Consider the following 19,370-nt stretch of genomic DNA (forward strand, 5'->3'; position numbering starts at 1 on the left):
AGCTGTATCTTCTAACTCTTTCATTGAGTTACTCGTTTCTAGTATAATATTTTTAATTTTTAAAAAATCATTGGATTTCTGTTCCTTTGTTTTAGCATCCTGTTCTTATTAACTTATCTTTTTAAGAATTGCCGACAGTGTTTTAGAATTTTCTTGTCCCTATGTAACCTCTCTGTCCCCCAGTCTTCATTGTTGTTGCTGATTTGGTTTGTCTTTCGTATTAAATGCATTCTTTCAGTGTCTGCTCATTCTTGACTACCTGCTCATATTTCAGGGTGGGGTCCTAAAAGCTGATTGGAAATTCTGTGCATGTGGGTATGACTTGTCAACAGTAGTATTCACTATAAGTGACCCAACCAGATCCTTTCTTTGGTAAAACTCCAATGCCAGAGTCTCAGAGTGAACAATCTTCTGTCTTACACCCAGCATTCTAAAAGCCATGTGGGGACAGAAGGCTGGGGTGTCTGTAAACTTCACTTAATTTTTCTGTTTTTGCCTAATACACCCAATCCAGAAGCCCTTTATTTTACCCTCTCTGTCTAGAGAGAAAACTTCTAATATTTTGCCAGGATGAGGGGGGGTCAGTCATGTGGCTAGACTCAGAAGTAGGGGAGGGCTTCTCAGAGGAGGACTCAAAGGTTCTTAAATGAGCTTTCATCCAGAAAGTATTTTCAGACCCACCTTCACCTTTGATTCCACACTTCACTGTTGATTCCACATTCACCCAGGTTTTCACACTTGGTCCTGCCAGTTACTGAGCTTTAAAGGAAATTGTGTTATAACTGGGTTGGTTCTTGGCTTTCCATACTTCTAGTTTAGGATTAAGCTTTCTTGGGTCTGCTGAGTCAGTTACCAGTCATCTCTCTTCCCTGCCAGCACCCAAAGTTTTGTTGCCTTTGTCTCTTATTTTCATTCTTTTTGTCCTTGTGGGTATATAGCTTAGAAAACAATCAAGCAACACACAAAAATTTCCTTTGCTGGAATTTTATAGGGGTTCAGGAGAACTAAGTGTGTGTATTCAGTTTACGCTATGTAAATACTTAAAATTATTACATGTTTTAACATTATAAAAATATATAGATAATATTTTAATTTTTGAAAAAATCAGACTTAATTTGAGAACACATTTTATGTATAAGGCTATTTTAGGCAGTGTGGTATAAAACAAAAGGCATAAGAAATTATTTCCCTAGTTGGAAGAAAGAACATACACAAACATGAGATAGAAGAATATTTTTATAAAGAATCAGGTCAACAAGTTTAAGTTATGTAGCACAAACTGAAGATAACCTGAGTTAGTCCCAAGTGGATAGAGATGGGTTTGATCTTTAATAACTTCCTAAAAGGTAAATTTTGAATAATGTTTTAAAAGTAGGGTACATGGCTTTCAGAAAAACAAAATAAAACAAAAAGCTATGAAGGATTTTTCAGGTACAGCTTCAAATCACTACTGAGTACTTAATGTGCCAGGCATTTTGTAGGTTGTAGAAAAGAATAATGTAAGTGGTATGTAGGAAAGGTCAAACAGATTGACTTTACTGGAGCAGGAGGTCTGAATTTTGTTGTATTAGCTGGGAAGAGATATCAAAGAGAATTACATAATAGTGTGATCTAGTTGATCAGAAGATACTAGGAAAGAGACAATGAAAATGAAATTATCTGATTTATGTAGTGACTGAAAAATCATAGTAAACTAGATAAAAGCCAAGTCCAAGAAATAAAAGATACTGAGAACCACGGCTGACCTCTGTTTGAAACAGAATGACCACAGCTCAAGTACTCTTCTCTGTAATAACCTGAGACTGTCCATGAACTCTTATCCCTGCTATAAATTTCTCCTTGAGTCCTGAACCACCATAGTCAGCCGTCTTAGTCATCCAGTGCTGCTGTAACAAATACCGCAAGTGGATAGCTTCAACAAAGAGAAATTTGTTGTCTCACAGTCTAGTAGGCTAAAAGTCCAACTTTAGGGCGTCATCTCCAGGGGAGGGCTTTCTATCTCTGTTGGCTCTGGAGGAAGGTCCTTGTCATCAATCTTTTCCTGGACTTGGAGCTTCTCAGGCACAGGGACCCCAGGTCTAAAGGATGCTCTGCCCCTGGTGCTGCTTCCTTGGTCGTATGAGGTCCCCTACTCTTCTCACTTCCCTTTCATCTCTTGTAAGATAAAAGCTGATGCAGGCCACACCTCAGTGAACCTCCCTGTACACTGAATCAAGGATGTGACCTGAGCAAGGATGTTACATCCACCCTAATCCTCTTTAACATAACGTAATCTTGCCTCAACCACAGGCAGAGATTAGGATTTACGACACGTGGCAAAATTATATCAATCACAAAATGGAGGCCAGTCACACAATACTGGGAATCACAACCTAACTAAGTTGACACATAGTTTTGGGGAACACAGTTCAATCCATGACATCAGTTTTAGCTTTTTTGTCTGAAATTAGAGCCATGCTTGTATTTTTCAGTGATGCAGGGTTTGCACATTGGAAAATGATTTAATTTGTTGTTAGGTGCCATTGAGTTGATTCCCAATCATAATGACCCTGTGTGCAACAGAACAAAACACTGCCCAGGCTTGCACCATTGTCACAGTCTTGGCTGTGTTTGGGCTTATTGTTGCAGCCACTATGTCAGTCCATCTGGTTGAAGGTCTTCCTCTTTTTTGCTGACCTTCTGCCTTACCAAGCATGCTGTCCTTTTATAGGGACCAGTCCCTCCTGATAACATGTCCAAGTATGTGAGATGAAGTCTCACCATCCTCAATTCTCAGGAGCATTCTGGTTTTACTTCTTCCAAGATAGATTGGTTTGTTCTCCTGGCAGTCAATGGTATATTCAGTATTCTTCACCAACATCATAATTCGAAGACATCAGTTCTTCTTTGGTCTTTCTTATTCATTGTCTAACTTTTGCATGCATATGAGGCGATGGAAAATACCATGGCTTGGATCAGGTACACCTTAGTCCTCAAGGTGACATCTTTACTTTTTCAACACTTTAAAGAGGTCTTTTGCAGCAGATTTGTCCAATGTAATGTGTCTTTTGATAGATTTTTGACTTTTGCTTTCATGGGAGTCAGTTACGGATCCAAGGAAAATAATATCTTAGACAAGTTCAATCTTTTCTCCATTTATCATGATGTTGCTTGTCGGTCCAGTTGTGAGGATTTCTGTTCTTTATGTTGAGATGTAGTCCGTGCTGAAGGCTGTAGACTTTGATCATCATCAGTAAGTGCTTCAAGTCCTCTTCACTTTCAGCAAGCAGTGTTGTGTCAACTACGTATCACAGGTTGTAAGTGAGTCTTCTTCCAATCCTGATGCTGTGTTCTTCTTCATATGGTCCAGTTTCTCAGATTATTTGCTCAGAATACAGATTAAATAAGTATGGTGAAAGGATACAATGCTGACACACACCTTTCCTGATTTTAAAGCATGCAGTGTCTCCTTGTTCCATTTAAATGACTGCCTCTTGGTCTCTGTACAGGTTATTCATGAGCACAATTAAGTGTTTTGGAATTCCCGTTCTTTGCTCTGTTACCCATGATTTGTTGTGTTCCACACAGTCAATTGGCTTAGCATAGTCAGTAAGACACAGGTGAACATCTTTCTGGTATTCTCTGCTTTTAGCCAAGATCCGTCTGACATCAGCAGTGATATACCTACCTGGTTCCATGTCCTCTCTCAGTCTGGCTGGAATTTCTGGCAGTTCCCTGACAGTGTACTGCAGCATTTTTTGACAACTTCCAGTTTTCCTAGATTGATACTTTGTACATTCCACATTCTCAGTATTAATGGATGTTTGTGGCTGTTTCTTCTCATTTTAAGGCGTGCCACATCAGCGAATGAAGGTCTTGAAAGCTTGACTCCATCCACATCATTAAGGTTGACTCTACTTTGAGGAGGACTCTACTTTTCCCCAGTCATATTTTGAGTGCTTTCTAATATTAGGGGCTCATCTTCTGGTACTGTATCAGACAGTGTTCTGCTGCTATTCACAAGGTTTTCACTGGCCAGTTTTTTTAGAAGTAGATTGCCAGTTCCTTCTTCCACCACTCGTCTGTCAGTTTGTTGTACTGTGGTGGCTTGTGTGTTGCTGTGATGCTGGAAGCTATGCCACTGTTATTTCGAATACCAGCAGGGTCAGGTTTCAGCAGAGCTTCCAGACTAAGACAGACTAAGAAGAAGGACCTAATTAAGCTTATTTTTGTTTATTTGAATAAATTTGCAAAGGTAATTTCCTCTTTTTTCCTGTCCTTAAATCATGCCAAAAACCTGTAGGTTATTTAATCTACTAGCAAAGCTGAATACTTACATTATCAATGTGTTATGACCAACTTGCTGTCTGTGACCCCAAATAATTTTGTGGTTCCTAGGTTTTCAATATGTGTATTACTGATATTACTGACTTATGTGATGTTAGCATGCTGACTGCATCTTATCAAAGTTGCCTAGTTAAAAGAGTTTTAGATGAAAAATAAGCATTTAAGTTGGAAACTTTTAATACAATACCTTTTTATTTCAAATCTAGAATTTATTTACATGAAAGACTTAAATACTTAACACAGAATATTGATCAGAGAAGAGAAACTACTATTTTTTTTTTTTTTTACTCTCTTTACTCTTAAACTTCTCTTTTAAAGGTAAAAATGATTTACCTTTAATCCAAATGTAATAGGTAATATTTTAAATTTTCTGAGTGGAACCACACTACCATTTGTAAGTAGGATGCTTCCAATTATTTTTCTCTGCAAAGGTGAAGATCATGAGTGCATAGGGGTGTGTGTGTGTGTGTGTGTGTGCGCGCGCGCGCACACGCACGCGCAATGGCTGAGGAACTTTTTTGTATATTAAGGGTCAGAAAGCTCGTAGGTAATTGGATTTCTCTTTCTGTACCCAACCTAACATTTTGATTTAACTCTAATTGCCTTTCATATGGAGATGTTGATCACCAAATAAAAGCAGTTTTAAAGATTTTACCACCAACAACCCAGTAAATAGCCTTAGGATATAAAAGTATGAACAAAATTTTTTTAAATTGTGCCAAAATTTTGATACATTAGCAGCCCTTTTTGAGCCTTTAGGATCTACCTCACCCTCGTTGTCTTCTCTCCTCCACCAAACATGATGTCAGTCTCTAACAATTGATCCCTCCTGATGACATATTCAGATCAAGTGAGTCAGACAGTGTTCTGTTGTGACCCATAAAGTTTTCATGAGCTAATCGTCTATAGTAGTTTGCCAGGCCCTTTCTTCCCAGTCTGTTTTAGTCTGGAAGCGCTGCTGAAACCTATCTACCATGGGTGACCCTGCTGGTACTTTCAATACCAATGGCATAACCTCCAGCATCACAGCAATTTGCAAGCCACTACAGTACAACAAACTGACAGATGAGTTGTGGATTTCAATATTATATTCTGTTAAAAGAACTTAGATGTTTTGGGTAGAAATCTTTGCCTTATGTTTTTATTTTACCCTCATCTTGTATTTTCAGTCTCTCATTTTCTTGTATAATTTTCTGTGCTTACAAAGCTAAAACCCTGATACTTAAACTTAAATAATGGTATTGTCCAGACTAAAGTAGTCAGCACCATCTGCTTTATACTGGTTTTTTTTTTCTCTCGTGTGCTGCAGTTCCCTTCTCTGTGTGCCATCTTTCTTTTCAGTGTAATTAAAAGATTAAAACTTTCTTAAAACTTTCAGAACTTAGAATGTTTTGAAATTACAGCAGTCATTTATAGGTAAAACTTTGTTTACCTACCTCAGTAGTGTTACATGGCAAGACTGTGCCAAACCCCACAAAAGGAAAGTCAGTAAATCACTCTAAGCCAAGATTTCCTTGTGTTTTAAGAATAGCTTAAAAGACACATAATTGCTATAGCATGTCATTTCTGGCAAATGCTAGAGTAGAAGGTATCAAGTGAGATGATGACTCTTTTTATCCATTAGTAAAGTTATTAGGAGGGCATGCACTATATCTGATTAGAGGAAATGACCCTCAGACCTGGGTAAAAGGGACGCCTGCCCTGGGCATCTTACTTGGAGGGCCCCATCTGGCTTTCCTCCAGCCATACCCCTCCCACAGGTCAAGGAGTATGCAAGGCCAAGAAGTGCCCACCCGGAGTTCACATTCTTTCGTTCAACATGGCACTCCGTATATTGGGACCTCAGAATTCCCTGCCCAAATCACCTAAGTCCACTTCCTGGGCCTGCCTAGGCATCTTCCCTGATCTGTCCAAGGAGTGGTCAAGGCTTTTTATGGGAAAGGCTAATGGGCAAGCTTGAACATAGTAGCTGATGTGTCCACACTCACGTAAGACCCCACTTGGTATTGGATAGAGCTGTACCCACTTGGTATCTGACAGAGCTACAGGTGAGGAGAGAAGGGGGATAGGCCATAGTCAGTGGGAATGCAGCCCCCGTCCCTCTGCCATTGTCCTGCATGGAATTCTGAGGAGTTTTAGAATCCTAACCTTAAACCTAGCGTTCTAGGACATTTATAAGGTATGAATTTCAAGGTACATATTCAAGGCATAGAACATGTTTTATTTAATAGTTTTTTGTCTGATTTGTAACTTTTAAATTCTTAGACATATGGTATGTTTGTCTCTGATTGTATTCTCACACTGCATCCCATAGGGCCTGGGGGTAAGAGTAAAGACATCATTTGAACCTTATTATCTCTTTGGGGCCTGTGTGCTTTGACCCTTTGGTCAGCCCAGTACTGGAGTAGGCCTATCAGGGTAACTTTAGGGTAGTACCCTTAGACATAATTTGGTCCAAGCCTATGCCCGGCAGTAGAACAAAGTGACTTGAAGTGATGCCCCTAGATATTTGCGTGCAGTGATATACTCTAAACTTATGTACGTGGTGAGCCATTATGGTAGCAGGTGGAAAGATTTAGTGACCTAGGTCTTCAGGGGACAAAAGGGAGAATAAAGGAAGGAAAATTGAATGAAATTGTGGCCAAAGTGATTTCTTAAGTTTATATGTGAACTTCTTTTTTCCACCAACCATTCATTATTGGGTGTTGGGTCCTCACCTCTTTTAAGACCCAGAGTAAGTCTTTCTTGCACCTACCTAAATATTTTTAGGCAAAAAAGAGAGAGAATAATTAGAAGAAGAAATGCTTTATCAAAATTGATTCTTTCATGTCTCCACAAATACTATTGTATAACAGAGGAAATAATGAAATAAACTACGAATACCATCAGTGCCGTTTATGTCCAAAAGGGAATTTACAAGTGAAAATATTAATGCTTGCAGAGCTTCTATAAGGAGTTTTCCCAAACCAAGTATTTTCTGAGCTTAGGATATTATTTTCAGATCTTTCCAGTATTTGTAGAAATACCTGATTCCTTTTCTCTACTTATGTATTAGTACCACAAGCCTGGCATTTCTAGTTTTTCATTTATATTAATTTTCTAGATAATTAAAACTTACACCACAGGAATAAAAGTTTATTTTTTGTTTTAATTATTTTTCACAGTTGGAATGTTCTTGTACATACATACATACATATGTACATACATACACATACACGAACATAGAGACACAGGAACATGTATTTTTCCTGCCTTCTTTGTCAGATAGATAGTTCTAAAATTATCTAATATTGCTAATATTGTGAAACCGTAAATGTTTGAGTTTTAAGACTTTTCCACTCTGTAAGACAAGACTTTAGAATGTAAATTTGTTGGTTATCAGATATTTCTCACATGTGTGATTTAATTATATAGCTGTTAATGTAAGGCTTTAACATTTTAAAAGATGGAATTATTAAAAAGTGAATTTAAGAAGAAATAAATTAGGTTTTCATTTCTTAGAACATAATGATTTTAACATGCCATGATAAAAGACATGGAGTAAATAGTGTTCATTTTATAAAGTTCACTTTTCAAATTATACAAATATTTACAGCTTCTAGAAAATAAATATCTCAGGAAAGAAAATGAGAAAATTAACACTGTAAGACTTTCAGAATATTGATAAATTTTTTAAAGTTATAGACATTTTAGTAAATTTCAAGCCTCCTAAAGAGCAAAAGCTAAGTCTCTGCTTCACTTGATGGGTCTAGTATTACTCCTTATTTAATTTATTCTTCAATAAGAGAAAACAAATCACTTTCTAGGTTTATACTACAGAAGGTGCCGGTTAATTTCCAAGGAAGATGTTACTCATGATACGAAGCTTTTCTGCTTGATGCTGCCACCAAGCACTCATCTTCAGGTGCCAATTGGGCAACATGTTTACCTCAAACTAACTATTACAGGTAAGGAAAATGGAGGCTTTAGGGGAACGTTCTCTTCTTTTATAAGCAGTTCAAGATTACTACTTATCTCTTTAAGAAGCAGTGGTTTAAGTTATTAATAAGTGTTTCTGGGCAGCTAGATTTAATGATGGCCAGATTCTAGCTTTGTAGATGTAGTGCACTTACGTGTTGCACTGTAGCCATGTCGCATTATCATATGAAACCAAGAAATTGCCATTGGTCAGAAAAATGGCTCCACCAGATAAAAAGCTCTATAAATACATTCCTGACTGTGAAAATTCTTATTCCCTTATTTTTATCCTAAAATTGTCTCACTTGTTTTCAATACCCTTCTTAATGATGTCCAGTATTTTCATGACCTTTTGAAGCTATGAAAGGTGACATTTGCATGATCCCTGGTGGCACATTCGCTCGGTTTATAGTGGCACAGCTCAGCTGCTAACTGAAAGGTCACCAGTTAAAACCCACCACCCGCTCCTTGGAAACCCTGTGGGGCAGTTCTTCTCTGTCCTGTAGGGTTGCTATGAGTTGGAATCGACTTGACAGCAACAGATTTGTTTTTCTTCAGTAGTGTTTTTAGAGCAATTAGTTTAACGTATTACCACCCAGGATTTGATAGATATAGTATATCATGATAGCACTAGTAAGTTTTTCTCATCATTATCACTACTGCCAAGTTACCATTCAATAGCTGGCTATCTTCCATAGTACAGTCATTGTCAAGTAATTTAATGTACAAATGTAGTACTTTAGTGTATATCAAAGAGTCATGTATACAATTTTTGGTCTTTCAAATGTTTGGTGACTCTTTTTTGGAATCTGGCTAGCGAAAGTATAACATGAATACATATTTATTTTACCTTAATTTTTAGTATTATATCCTTAGAGGTAGCTAGATTAACATTCTATTCATTCATTTACAAGTGATATATAGTGTGTTAAAACATTAAAACAATTTAAAATGTAAAAGTGAAATTCTTCCCTTTTTCTCCCCCAAATGATCCCATTGGCCATCAGTGACCATTGCTAAAAACTGGGTGTATAATTGAAATTATTACATAAATACTGTTTTATATCTCTGTGGTAAACTTTGATACCATTTTTTTGTAGCCCATTCAAAGTTTATGTGCTGATGGAACAGATGGGTGTCTAAAATTATTAACCTAGATACATATCAGTTTATGTCATATTTGATAAAAATAGACTGCTTATATTATGAGTAAAGTATTAAAATTATTTCAGCACATATAGGCTAGGAGTAGATATACATATATACATATAGAACATAAAGTTGGAATTATATATACACTAGGTATATAGTTTTAAATATACACCGATAGTGTCATAAAATTTGTGCTTCATCTTCAGAACTTTTTCAATTTTTAGAATTTAATTTCTTTGTTGTAACTTTTTTAGGTACAGAAATAGTGAAGCCATATACACCTGTATTTGATTCCTTACTCTCAGAGTTCCAGGAACCAGTTCTTTGCAACAGTAAATATATCTACTTTTTGATCAAAATCTATCCTGCTGGACTATTCACACCAGAACTTGATCATCTTCAAATTGGTAATTATTTTTGTGTGATTTTATTTTTTTTACTTCATTTGTGCCCTAGATTGGATCACATGCTATACTGCTTTCTAGTTATCTCCATGTAGGTGTCTTTCAAATATCTTAAAGTCAACATGTCCACAACCAAAGTCATCCCCTCTTTGTCCCATCCAGCCTGTCCTTACTTCTGTATTTCCCATCTTTGTTTTTACAGCATCACTGTTTATCCTTGACCCAGTCTGAAGACCTGAGTCATTTCTGAGTTTACCTCCCTCCCAGTGACTTTGTAATCTCTTCTTTCTATCTCTCCTCCCACCCTCCAAGAGTAAGTCTTCATCATTCTTTCTTGGCCTCTAACTGGTCTCTCAGTTGCCTCTAACTGGTGGTGTCTCTCCATCTTCATCTTCTAGTTCCTTCTCCAGACTTCCTTGAGAATAGATTTAATCATGTTGCCCTGCAGCTTTGTAACCTGTAGTGGGTCCCTGTATCTATACTGATACAGGCTTTGGCATGGCCTACAAAGACCATGACCCTCCAGCTTCATCTCTTGCTACACAAAAACACTCATGCTACTCCCATTTGACAAGTTTGTCATCATTCATAAGTCCATGCATTTTAGGATGCCCATCAACCCTTTTTCTACCCATCAAGTGCCTTTTTTTGAAAGTCCCAAGTAAAATATCACTTCCTTTATGATGCCTTCTTCGTAAGAACACCTCGATAACTAACAATTTGTTTGTTCTTCTGTTATAAGAATAAATGTATCCCATCTTTGCAAGGCTTTGGATTTAAGGGCAAAGATTGTCATATCTTTGTATCTCTATCACTTAGCATAACAGTTGATACATATTAAGCTCTTAATAAATGTTTTTTTGAAAGAATTAATAAAGGAACTATAATAAGCTCTGTTAATGTTTGGAGACACTTTTTCTTGCTTCTGTTCATATTTCTGTATCTTCAACTTTTCAAAGCCTTTGCCCAGTGGCAAAGTGCTCTTCTCCTTTTCAAGGTGGCATTACCAGTACATCAAGGCAACAGTGAGGTAGATCACCAGAGCTTGGAACTATGTTGCTTTCTGAAAGGTAAACGTATAAGTCTGCACATAATGGATACGATTTGTCATCTTTGGTTACATAAACCAAAATGTTCTATGTAAATATGAACCTAAAGAATTTTGGAATACCCACAAACCTAGCGAAGGTGGAAGAACTGACACGATTGTAATATAGTAAGTGGAAACTCAACTGGTGGTATGTATGACAGGTAGTCCTTGACTTACGACAGGGTTCCACTCCAGTGACTCCATCGTAGGTTGGTTCTGACGTAAGTCGAATACTTTAATTTTATTTTTTGGTTTTCATAATTATTGCCTTTTATTATCAGTATCTTTATAAATCTGACCTTTATTTGTCTTTAGGGGTTGGAACAGTACATATATAAACTTACGGATATATTTTAGCACATAAACTTACAGATATATTTTAGCAAATACATACGTACATAAAAATATATAAATCATAAAAATTTACTTCGATGATGAAGAGTTGGATGACCATGGCATTTTGTCAGTGTGGTAATAACTCTGCTTGTGGAAGGTTCTGGATTATCTGGATTATTCTTGGGAATGGGATGGCATTTCTAGTCTTAAAATTAGCGAGAGTTGTCTATATGGTTCTTTTATTTTTTTCTTCATATATTTTGGAGTAACATTTCACTGCTTCGCGAATCTGTCTACTGACTTTAGCAAAGCCGTCAGCATTTGGGTCCATGTTTTCAAGCAACTGAAGCCCCTGATTTAGTTTATAAAATTAAATCCATACAGCACTGTTCTGAACAGTAAATCATAAAAATTGAACATCTGTGAGTGAATATCTGAAAATGACAACATCAGCAAATTACGTGCTGCAGTGTTGTATATAGTACATACAATGTACCAAAAAAAAAAAGACGGTCGTAGATTCCGTTTGTTGTAACTCAAACACATCATAAATCAGGAACTATCTGTATAACCTATTTATAAGGGATTTTGTGAGTAGAGCAGGATGGAGAGCTAGCCCAGAGCATGGAAAAGGAAGACTCAAAGAACAAGATGAGTGTTTTTCAGCTTGATCCAGGGGAGATAGACATGGCATAAATGCTTATGTCACGTAGAGAGTAGTGCACTTGGTACTTGGTATGGTAGTGATGACTTGTGAAGCGTTAGTATGGCCTAAATGAGCTACCCCATAAAGTTATCTGCATCTTTGTTTCAATCCCATGTTCACCAGGCAATTTTTATATGATTAATTTGACCTTTAAATGTCCTGATACTGGGAAAGAAATGCTCTGGATGGGGCATGTAATGTTCAGATTACAAGATACGTATAACCCCTGTTGTAAATCACTTGACATTCTGGCATGTTTATGTTAATCTTTTGTGAATTTGATTAACATCAGTTACTCTGCGTGAGTCTAATTTTATGACATTGAAAGGTCTGATTTGTAGTCAAAAGTTACCAAGTTAATATCCTCCTGTGAGGCTTCTTCATTAAACAACCAACTGGCTTTTTCCTGATTACTTCCTGATCTTCTGGTCCCTTTCAAACCATAACAAGAAGCTTATATTACCTTCCAATACTTAATTCATCAATTACTTCAAGATTCTTCCTATCCTGCTATGGAAAATAAAGGAAAAAATTTGAGCATCTAGGCATTTTAAAATAAGTCAGTATTTGAAATTATTTCTTAAAATATGAACAGGTTTATATTTCGTTTTTATAATTACATTGGAAACTTCTGAATCTAGTCCTAAAGGCACCTCTTGTATATGAGTGGTACCCAAACCAAACCCAGTGCCATCAAGTCGATTCTGACTCATAGCGACCCTATAGGACAGAGTAGAACTGCCCCATAGGGTTTCCAAGGAGTGCCTGGCTGATTCGAACTACCGACCCCTTGGTTAGCAGCCGTAGCACTTAACCACTACACCACCAGGGTTTCCATATATATGAGTGGTACATTGTAGAAACTGGCCACCGATTTCTCAACTCTGTTGTTTCTAGACTGGGAAATAGCATGCCCCAAATGTAGTCAGCTGCTTTTCTGATCTTGATTTGTTCGTGTGGGAATTAAATTCAGAAAAGCCCTTGTTTTAATCAATAGGTATTTTCAAAGATTTGATGGAGAAGTTAGAGCATATACTAACATAAGATTTTAGAATACATTTCTACTTCAATTTTCTCTCCTAGTAGTCTTATTCCTGTGGTCCATCATCAATGTGTAAATAGTGAATATCTACTCTCTACCCTGTATTGTGCAAGGCAGGTATACATGGACTCTGCATTGGAAATGCTTATAATTTCATTTAACACTCAGCTCTTTATTGGTACTTTGTGGACAAGTACTTTGCAGTCCTTTTTAAATTAGAGACTCCAGATGGTTTGGGAAAATAATGTTGGGAAATGAATGTAATAAAACTTTGTTATTAATTTGATTATAATAACATAACGCAGACATACTTGGGAGCCTAATGATTACCCCTAAAATTCCATAAAAAAAAAAAATTTTTTTTACATACCTTAAAACTGATATGTAGTCTGCAAGTTAAGCATTCATCCGGTTTCTCATCAAAAGTATCAACTATAATTTAGCCTTCTAGTTTTTCTGCCTTTTTTTTCCTGATTTTGTTTATGTTTCATCGTTTAGGAGATTATGTTTCCATAAGCAGTCCTGAGGGCAATTTTAAAAAATCCCGGATTGAAGAATTAGAAGATCTCTTTTTATTGGCAGCTGGAACTGGCTTCACACCAATGGTTAAAATACTGAATTATGCATTGGCTAATATACCCAGTCTCAGGTATGTAATTTTCTCTCTTAATTACTATCCTTTGTGAGGCTGTTACATTACTATACGGTATTCTAAATTGATTAAGTATGCAATGGACCTTAACAGACACGTTCTTTTTCCCTCAGTCATCAGTCCCAACTGTTTTATTAACTTGGTTCTTTTATCTCATTGCAGTTTGCTACTTTTGGTTACCTAATTTGCACAGAAGAACATTCACCCTAGTTCACCTTTTGACTTTCCGTTTGTGCATGTTTTAAATGTAATTAAAATAGTTCTTTCTTTTTTTTTTTTACTTTTAAGGAAAGTGAAGCTGATGTTCTTCAATAAAACAGAGGATGATATAATTTGGAGAAGCCAAGTGGAGAAATTAACGTTTAAAGATAAGAGGTACTAAACTGGAATTGACTCTGCATTTATTCATATGTGTGTAGTCAGGCTAGGCCTTGCCTTCTTTCATTGGAACGCAGAATTAACTAGGAAGCAAAGAATAAACTAACCAGTGATTCTCTAATATAAATAAACTTAATGCTGTTTCTCCACCCCATCCCTCTAAAATACTGTCTGATAAGATCAAGGAGACGTCATATATGTATTAAAAAAATGTACACTGGGCTTTAGGATTATATTATATTGTTTACACTGAGTTGGGCTTGATTGAAAAGGATCTCATGTAACCAATTTGGTAATTCAGAATTTTCTTGTTGTAATAGAAGGTGGATCAAATAAATTTGGTAAGGATGGATTAAACAAAATTAAACAGATTTCTTTACTGCAGAACTTCTCAGAGCCTTTAATATGCTAATGTTCATTGTACTTTCCAAGAAGGAGGTTTAATAATGCTTGTTTACCAAGACCGTCCTTTTTTTTTTTTGTCTGCATTAACACTTATTAATAGCCCTGTCCTTAGTGGTCCTCAGTACACACTTTGGAAAATGCTGGTAAGGGCAATAGAAAAAAGTTTGCGTCGGACCAAACTTAGTGCTAGAATGAGGCAGCAAGAATAGCAAAGAGAAAATTTATTTCACTGAAAAAAGAACCCTAACACAGTCAGCTGAAACAAGGTGATTTAAATGGGTATACGCTTCCTCGGAGACTTAAAAGCAGTAGGAAATTCAGAATGTATATTTTAGAAGAGGAGTGAATTTGACAAGCCATCAAACTTTCTGAAGCATTTCCATGATCATTAAAAGCTATTTGTGGGAATTTCAGGACTTGGTAAGTTGTTCACAATATCTGAAGTAAGTGTTTATGCTTATGGTAGTGTGATATAGATAAGGTTTTAGACTTTTTAAGGGTTAAAGCATTCAGAAACTCAGCTGTCCCAGGTGCTCCAGGTTCTTCTGAATATTGTCTGAATATACTTAATAAGGTAATGATTTTTATCGCCACCCCCCTGCTATCTCCCATTGCTCTTCTTTTCTCTTGTAATATTAATAAAAATATCATTTGTCATAGAGTTGATTCCAACTCATGGTAAACCCACATGTTTCAGAGTAGATCTGTGCTCCCTAGGATTTTCAATGGCTGTGACCTTTTGGAAGGGTCTTTTTCCAGAGAAGCCTTCTAGGTATATTCATACTGCCAGCCTTTTGGTTAGTAGCTGAGCACCTAACCATTTGAGCCACAAATTAACTTATTTATCCTTGAAATATTTACTATTCTTACCTACATAAATGGCTCAAACATAGCAACCATTGTGAGAATAGCTCAGGACTAGGCAGTGTTTCAGTCTGTTGTGTATAGGCTCGCTATGAGTCGGAACTGACTCAATAGCACCTAAGAACAACAAACTACATAAAACATAAACCTAAAAACATTTATTGTATTTCAGTAGTGGTATGGCAGTTTAAGCCAAGATTTAAAGAAGTTATACAGGGATCACAGTAGAGGCCCCTGGACAGAGCTGGAGAAAAATGTAGAAAATTCTAACTCACACACACACAATAAGACTTACTGGTCTGACAGAGCCTGGAGAAACCCCAAGAGTATGGCCCTCAGAGACTCTTTCAACTCAGTACTGAAGTCATTCCTGAGGTTCATCCTTCGGCCAAAGATTAGACAGGGGCATAAAACAAAATGAGACTAAATGGGCACACCAGCCCCAGGGACAAGGACAAGAAGGCAGGAGGGAACAGGAAATCTGGTAATGGGGAGCCCAAGGTTGAGAAGGGGAGAGTGTTGACATGTCATGGGGTTGGCAACCAATGTCACAGAACATTATGTTTATTAATTGTTAAATGAGAAGCTAATTAGCTCTGTAAACCTTCATCTAAAGCACAATAAAAATAATAATAAAAAAAGAAGTAATAACATTTTTTTAAAAATTCCTAGGTTTTCAAGTAACTTTTGCCATAATTTTCAAGGTAGAAAATTGGTAATAGCATTTAGTGAGAAGTGTAAAGACTTAAATTCCAGATTTCATTCTACCCTCTTTATCTGCAAAATGAAATAATGACATCTTTCCTACTTACTTTGTAAAGCTGTTGTGAGGATTGGAGGAAACAGTGTAAATGCTTAGGAAACTGAGAACACCTACCTCAGGTATCTGAAATGTGGTTTTAAAGGACCCACGCAAAGGACCCTGTGGTTGGTTTCTGTATTAACTGTTTGAGCTTCCGTTTTCCTAAAATAAACATTTCAGCAGACACACTAGGTTTTTAAAAAGGTATTTCTGGAAGTTTTTCAACAAAGGTGTTCTTTAAGATAGTTTCTTAGAAAAGAAAAATCCATTTTACCATTATTTTAATGACTAGACATTGTACTTTTAGTGTGTTCATAGGAGTTAAGCATCATTGAAGAGTTAATTGGTAAAAAGGAATTTGGTGACAGCCTGTGAAGATAAAGTACCTTTTATGAAAGTCACCTGTGTTTTTGTTCTGTTTTGTCTTGGTCTGCATAATTTGGGTTGGTGGAATTGCATAGGCTGGAGTATTGAGGATGAGGGAAGGCCCCTTTTTTCACTTCTGGATGACTGGCTCTAACAGCACTCACCAGGTGAGTGATATTCTCCAGTTTGCTGAGAGAAGCAATAGTGTTCAGACTTCTGGCCTGCCTTAGCCTCCTTCTTCTGCTCATTCTCTTTTTCCCGCTTTCCCTTGCTTGCTGGTACACGTGCTCTCTTTCTCTTCGCCATCCCTCCTCCCTCTCCCTGAAGGCTCAGCTCTCTCCTTGCTGGAGGCACTCTCGTACCCACTGGCTGCCAGGGTTGTACGGTTGCTGCTAGAGGAGGAGGCTCACAGTCAGGGTCTCACTGGGAAACAAAAAGGCCATGCTTGTGAGGTGACTTTGGGACATTTATCAGAAATTTTACCATAATCTGAGACTTTATGCAGGAAGAGGAGAAATCTAGCCTGAGTTTCCGGATGTAATTTGGCAGTACTGTTCTGTCAAAAATAATTGTTGAGCCCGATACATAAAAGGAAGGTAAAAGTTCAGGTTTAGTTTTTGAGAGTTTGAATTTTAGTTAGAAACCCTGGTGGTGCAGTGGTTAAGTGTTCAGCTGCTAACCAAATGTCAGCAGTTCGAACCCACCGACCACTCCTCAGAAGCCCTGTGGGGCAGTTCTAATCTGTCGTATAGGGTCGCTATGAGTCGGAATCAAATCAATGGCAACAAGTTTTTTCTTTTTATTTTAATTAGTTATATCTATATTTTAGTTAGTGGTTGAGGCTATGTTGTATATTAAATGGCCCCATTCCTATTTCTTGACTCCTCCATGTCACTTCTAATTCAAGTAATAAAATTTCTAATGGTGAAATTTTCTTGGTTAAATTATTATTGAATTGTGGATTTAAAAAATAAATCTCTTAGGTTTTGTAGTTAAAACAGTGAAATGCCCTACTTTTTGTAGAATTCAGTCTCAGCCTTCTACTAAATCCTTTGTGGAACAAGGAGAGATAGGAAGGACAGATACCGAGGTTAGCATACGATCTAATGTTTTCAGCAACTATTCTCTACTTGTCCTCAGTTTATCTAGATAACATCATGAGCAAATAAAATTCCTAGAAACACATGATGTGTAGTGGAAGCTTACTAGCCTTGTAACCTTGGGCAAGTTACTTATCCCACTGAGCCTCATATCCATACCTACTTCATAGGATTGTCTGAGTATGGGATCAATGAGATAGCATATATAGGTGCCTAGCACAGTAATTGGCATATTTGTAGCAGATATTCATTCATTAGTGCATGAAACATTTATGAGTGTCTGCTATGGATTCATATACAGTGGTACAACAGTGAATATGATATTACATTGGCTTATTTTCTCACCCCGTCCAGGGAATATATCTTTTCATTTTCCTCATTGTTGAGTTCAATAGGATTGCAAAAAATAAGTACTCAAGTAGTACTTTTTAAAATATTTTTCTATTTCAGTCAGTTTTCATATTATTAAATATAAAATAGAATAAGAACTGAAAAAAAGTAAGTTTACCCAAATTTATCCAAGTATGTTATTATACTTGACTGTTAGGTCCAGCAGTTGGGATTCAATTTCATAGCATTCCAAATCTACCAAAATCTTACACAAAGATGAATGAGAAAAAACAGAAGGCTAATATGTGCAGTCGTTCATCTAGGTAATTACTATGTAAAACTGAAATCCAAATTAAATTTCACATATCTTTCCCTTAAATAAGTGAGCAGTGTTCTTGAGGCCCATTGACTTGCTCTTGTACGTTGGCCCACCCCCTCCCACCCTCAGTAGAAGGCACTGGCTCTGTCACTTTCTCTGCTTTTGCAGGATTAATTTTGGTCATGGGACAGTTTGACAAAGAGGTAGTCTTCTGGACAATGTTTTTTAATATGTAAATATAACAAGTATTTTTCTTCTCTTTCAGAGCCATTATTTTTGGAGGCAATAACTTATTTAAGTAAAGCTAGTGCGGCATTGGTGGTGTAGTGGTTAAGTGCTATGGCTGCTAACCAAAAGGTCAGCAGGTCAAATCCATCAGGCGCTCCTTGAAAACTCTATGGGGCAGTTCTACTCTGTCCTATAGAGTCGCTATCAGTCAGTATCTGCTCAACGGTGATGGGTTTTTTTTTTTTTTGGTTTAGTGGGGCATTCTTTTGTACAAATAGTATTGAATTTTTCCTTCTGTTTATAAGTTAACACATATTTATATCAAAAAATCGTAAGGAAGAAAATCACCCATAATCCTGCCACTCAGAGCACAACCATGAACATTATAGTCTGTATTTTTGCACACAGGCACACATATACCATTTTTGTTTTGTTTGCATTTTTTAAATAAATCATACAGTCAAACTGACTATACTTTTTATAACTGCATTTTCTACTTATTATGAGTATTCTATGTACAGAATACTCTAAGCCAATAATCCTCAACGAGGGATAGTTTTGCCCTCGGGACATTTGGCAATGTCTTGAGACATTTTTTGATTATCACAATTAGGGGAGGAGGTGCTACTGGCATCTCCTGGGTAGAGGCCAGGAATGCTGTTAAACACCCTACAATGCACAGGACAGCCCACCCATAACAAGAAGTATCCAGCCCAAAATGCAGCAGTGCTGAGGTTGAAATATCCTGCAGTCTACCATGATTTTGAATGGCTGCATTGTATTCAGTCATATGGGCATAGCATAGTTTAGTTAATCAGCCCCCTACTATTAGACATAGTAATTAGAGGTTATTCTGTACTTCTCTATTGAGAATAAAAACTTAGAAGAATAACTAGGTCAAAGTGTTCTAAGG

At 36.9% G+C, this 19,370-nt stretch overlaps 1 protein-coding gene across 6 annotated transcripts in view; it reads left to right on the forward strand.

The window, feature by feature from the left end:
* LOC100676385 (cytochrome b5 reductase 4) overlaps window positions 1-19,370 on the forward strand; it is a 106,506-nt gene that overhangs the window by 78,073 nt on the left and 9,063 nt on the right. For 4 of the 6 annotated variants that reach the window (XM_064288666.1, XM_064288682.1, XM_003404374.4 and 1 more), the window contains 4 exons: window positions 8,133-8,273; window positions 9,690-9,842; window positions 13,512-13,662; window positions 13,954-14,040. In XM_064288666.1, the coding sequence (XP_064144736.1) occupies window positions 8,133-8,273; window positions 9,690-9,842; window positions 13,512-13,662; window positions 13,954-14,040 (532 nt within the window). Of the gene's footprint in view, window positions 1-8,132; window positions 8,274-9,689; window positions 9,843-13,511; window positions 13,663-13,953; window positions 14,041-16,575; window positions 16,648-19,370 lie in introns of all 6 variants that reach the window. The other 2 variants (XR_010322489.1, XR_010322488.1) reach the window with 1 other exon arrangement.

The sequence above is a fragment of the Loxodonta africana genome, chromosome 1 (assembly GCF_030014295.1).
Source record: "Loxodonta africana isolate mLoxAfr1 chromosome 1, mLoxAfr1.hap2, whole genome shotgun sequence".
NCBI classification, from domain to species: domain Eukaryota; kingdom Metazoa; phylum Chordata; class Mammalia; order Proboscidea; family Elephantidae; genus Loxodonta; species Loxodonta africana.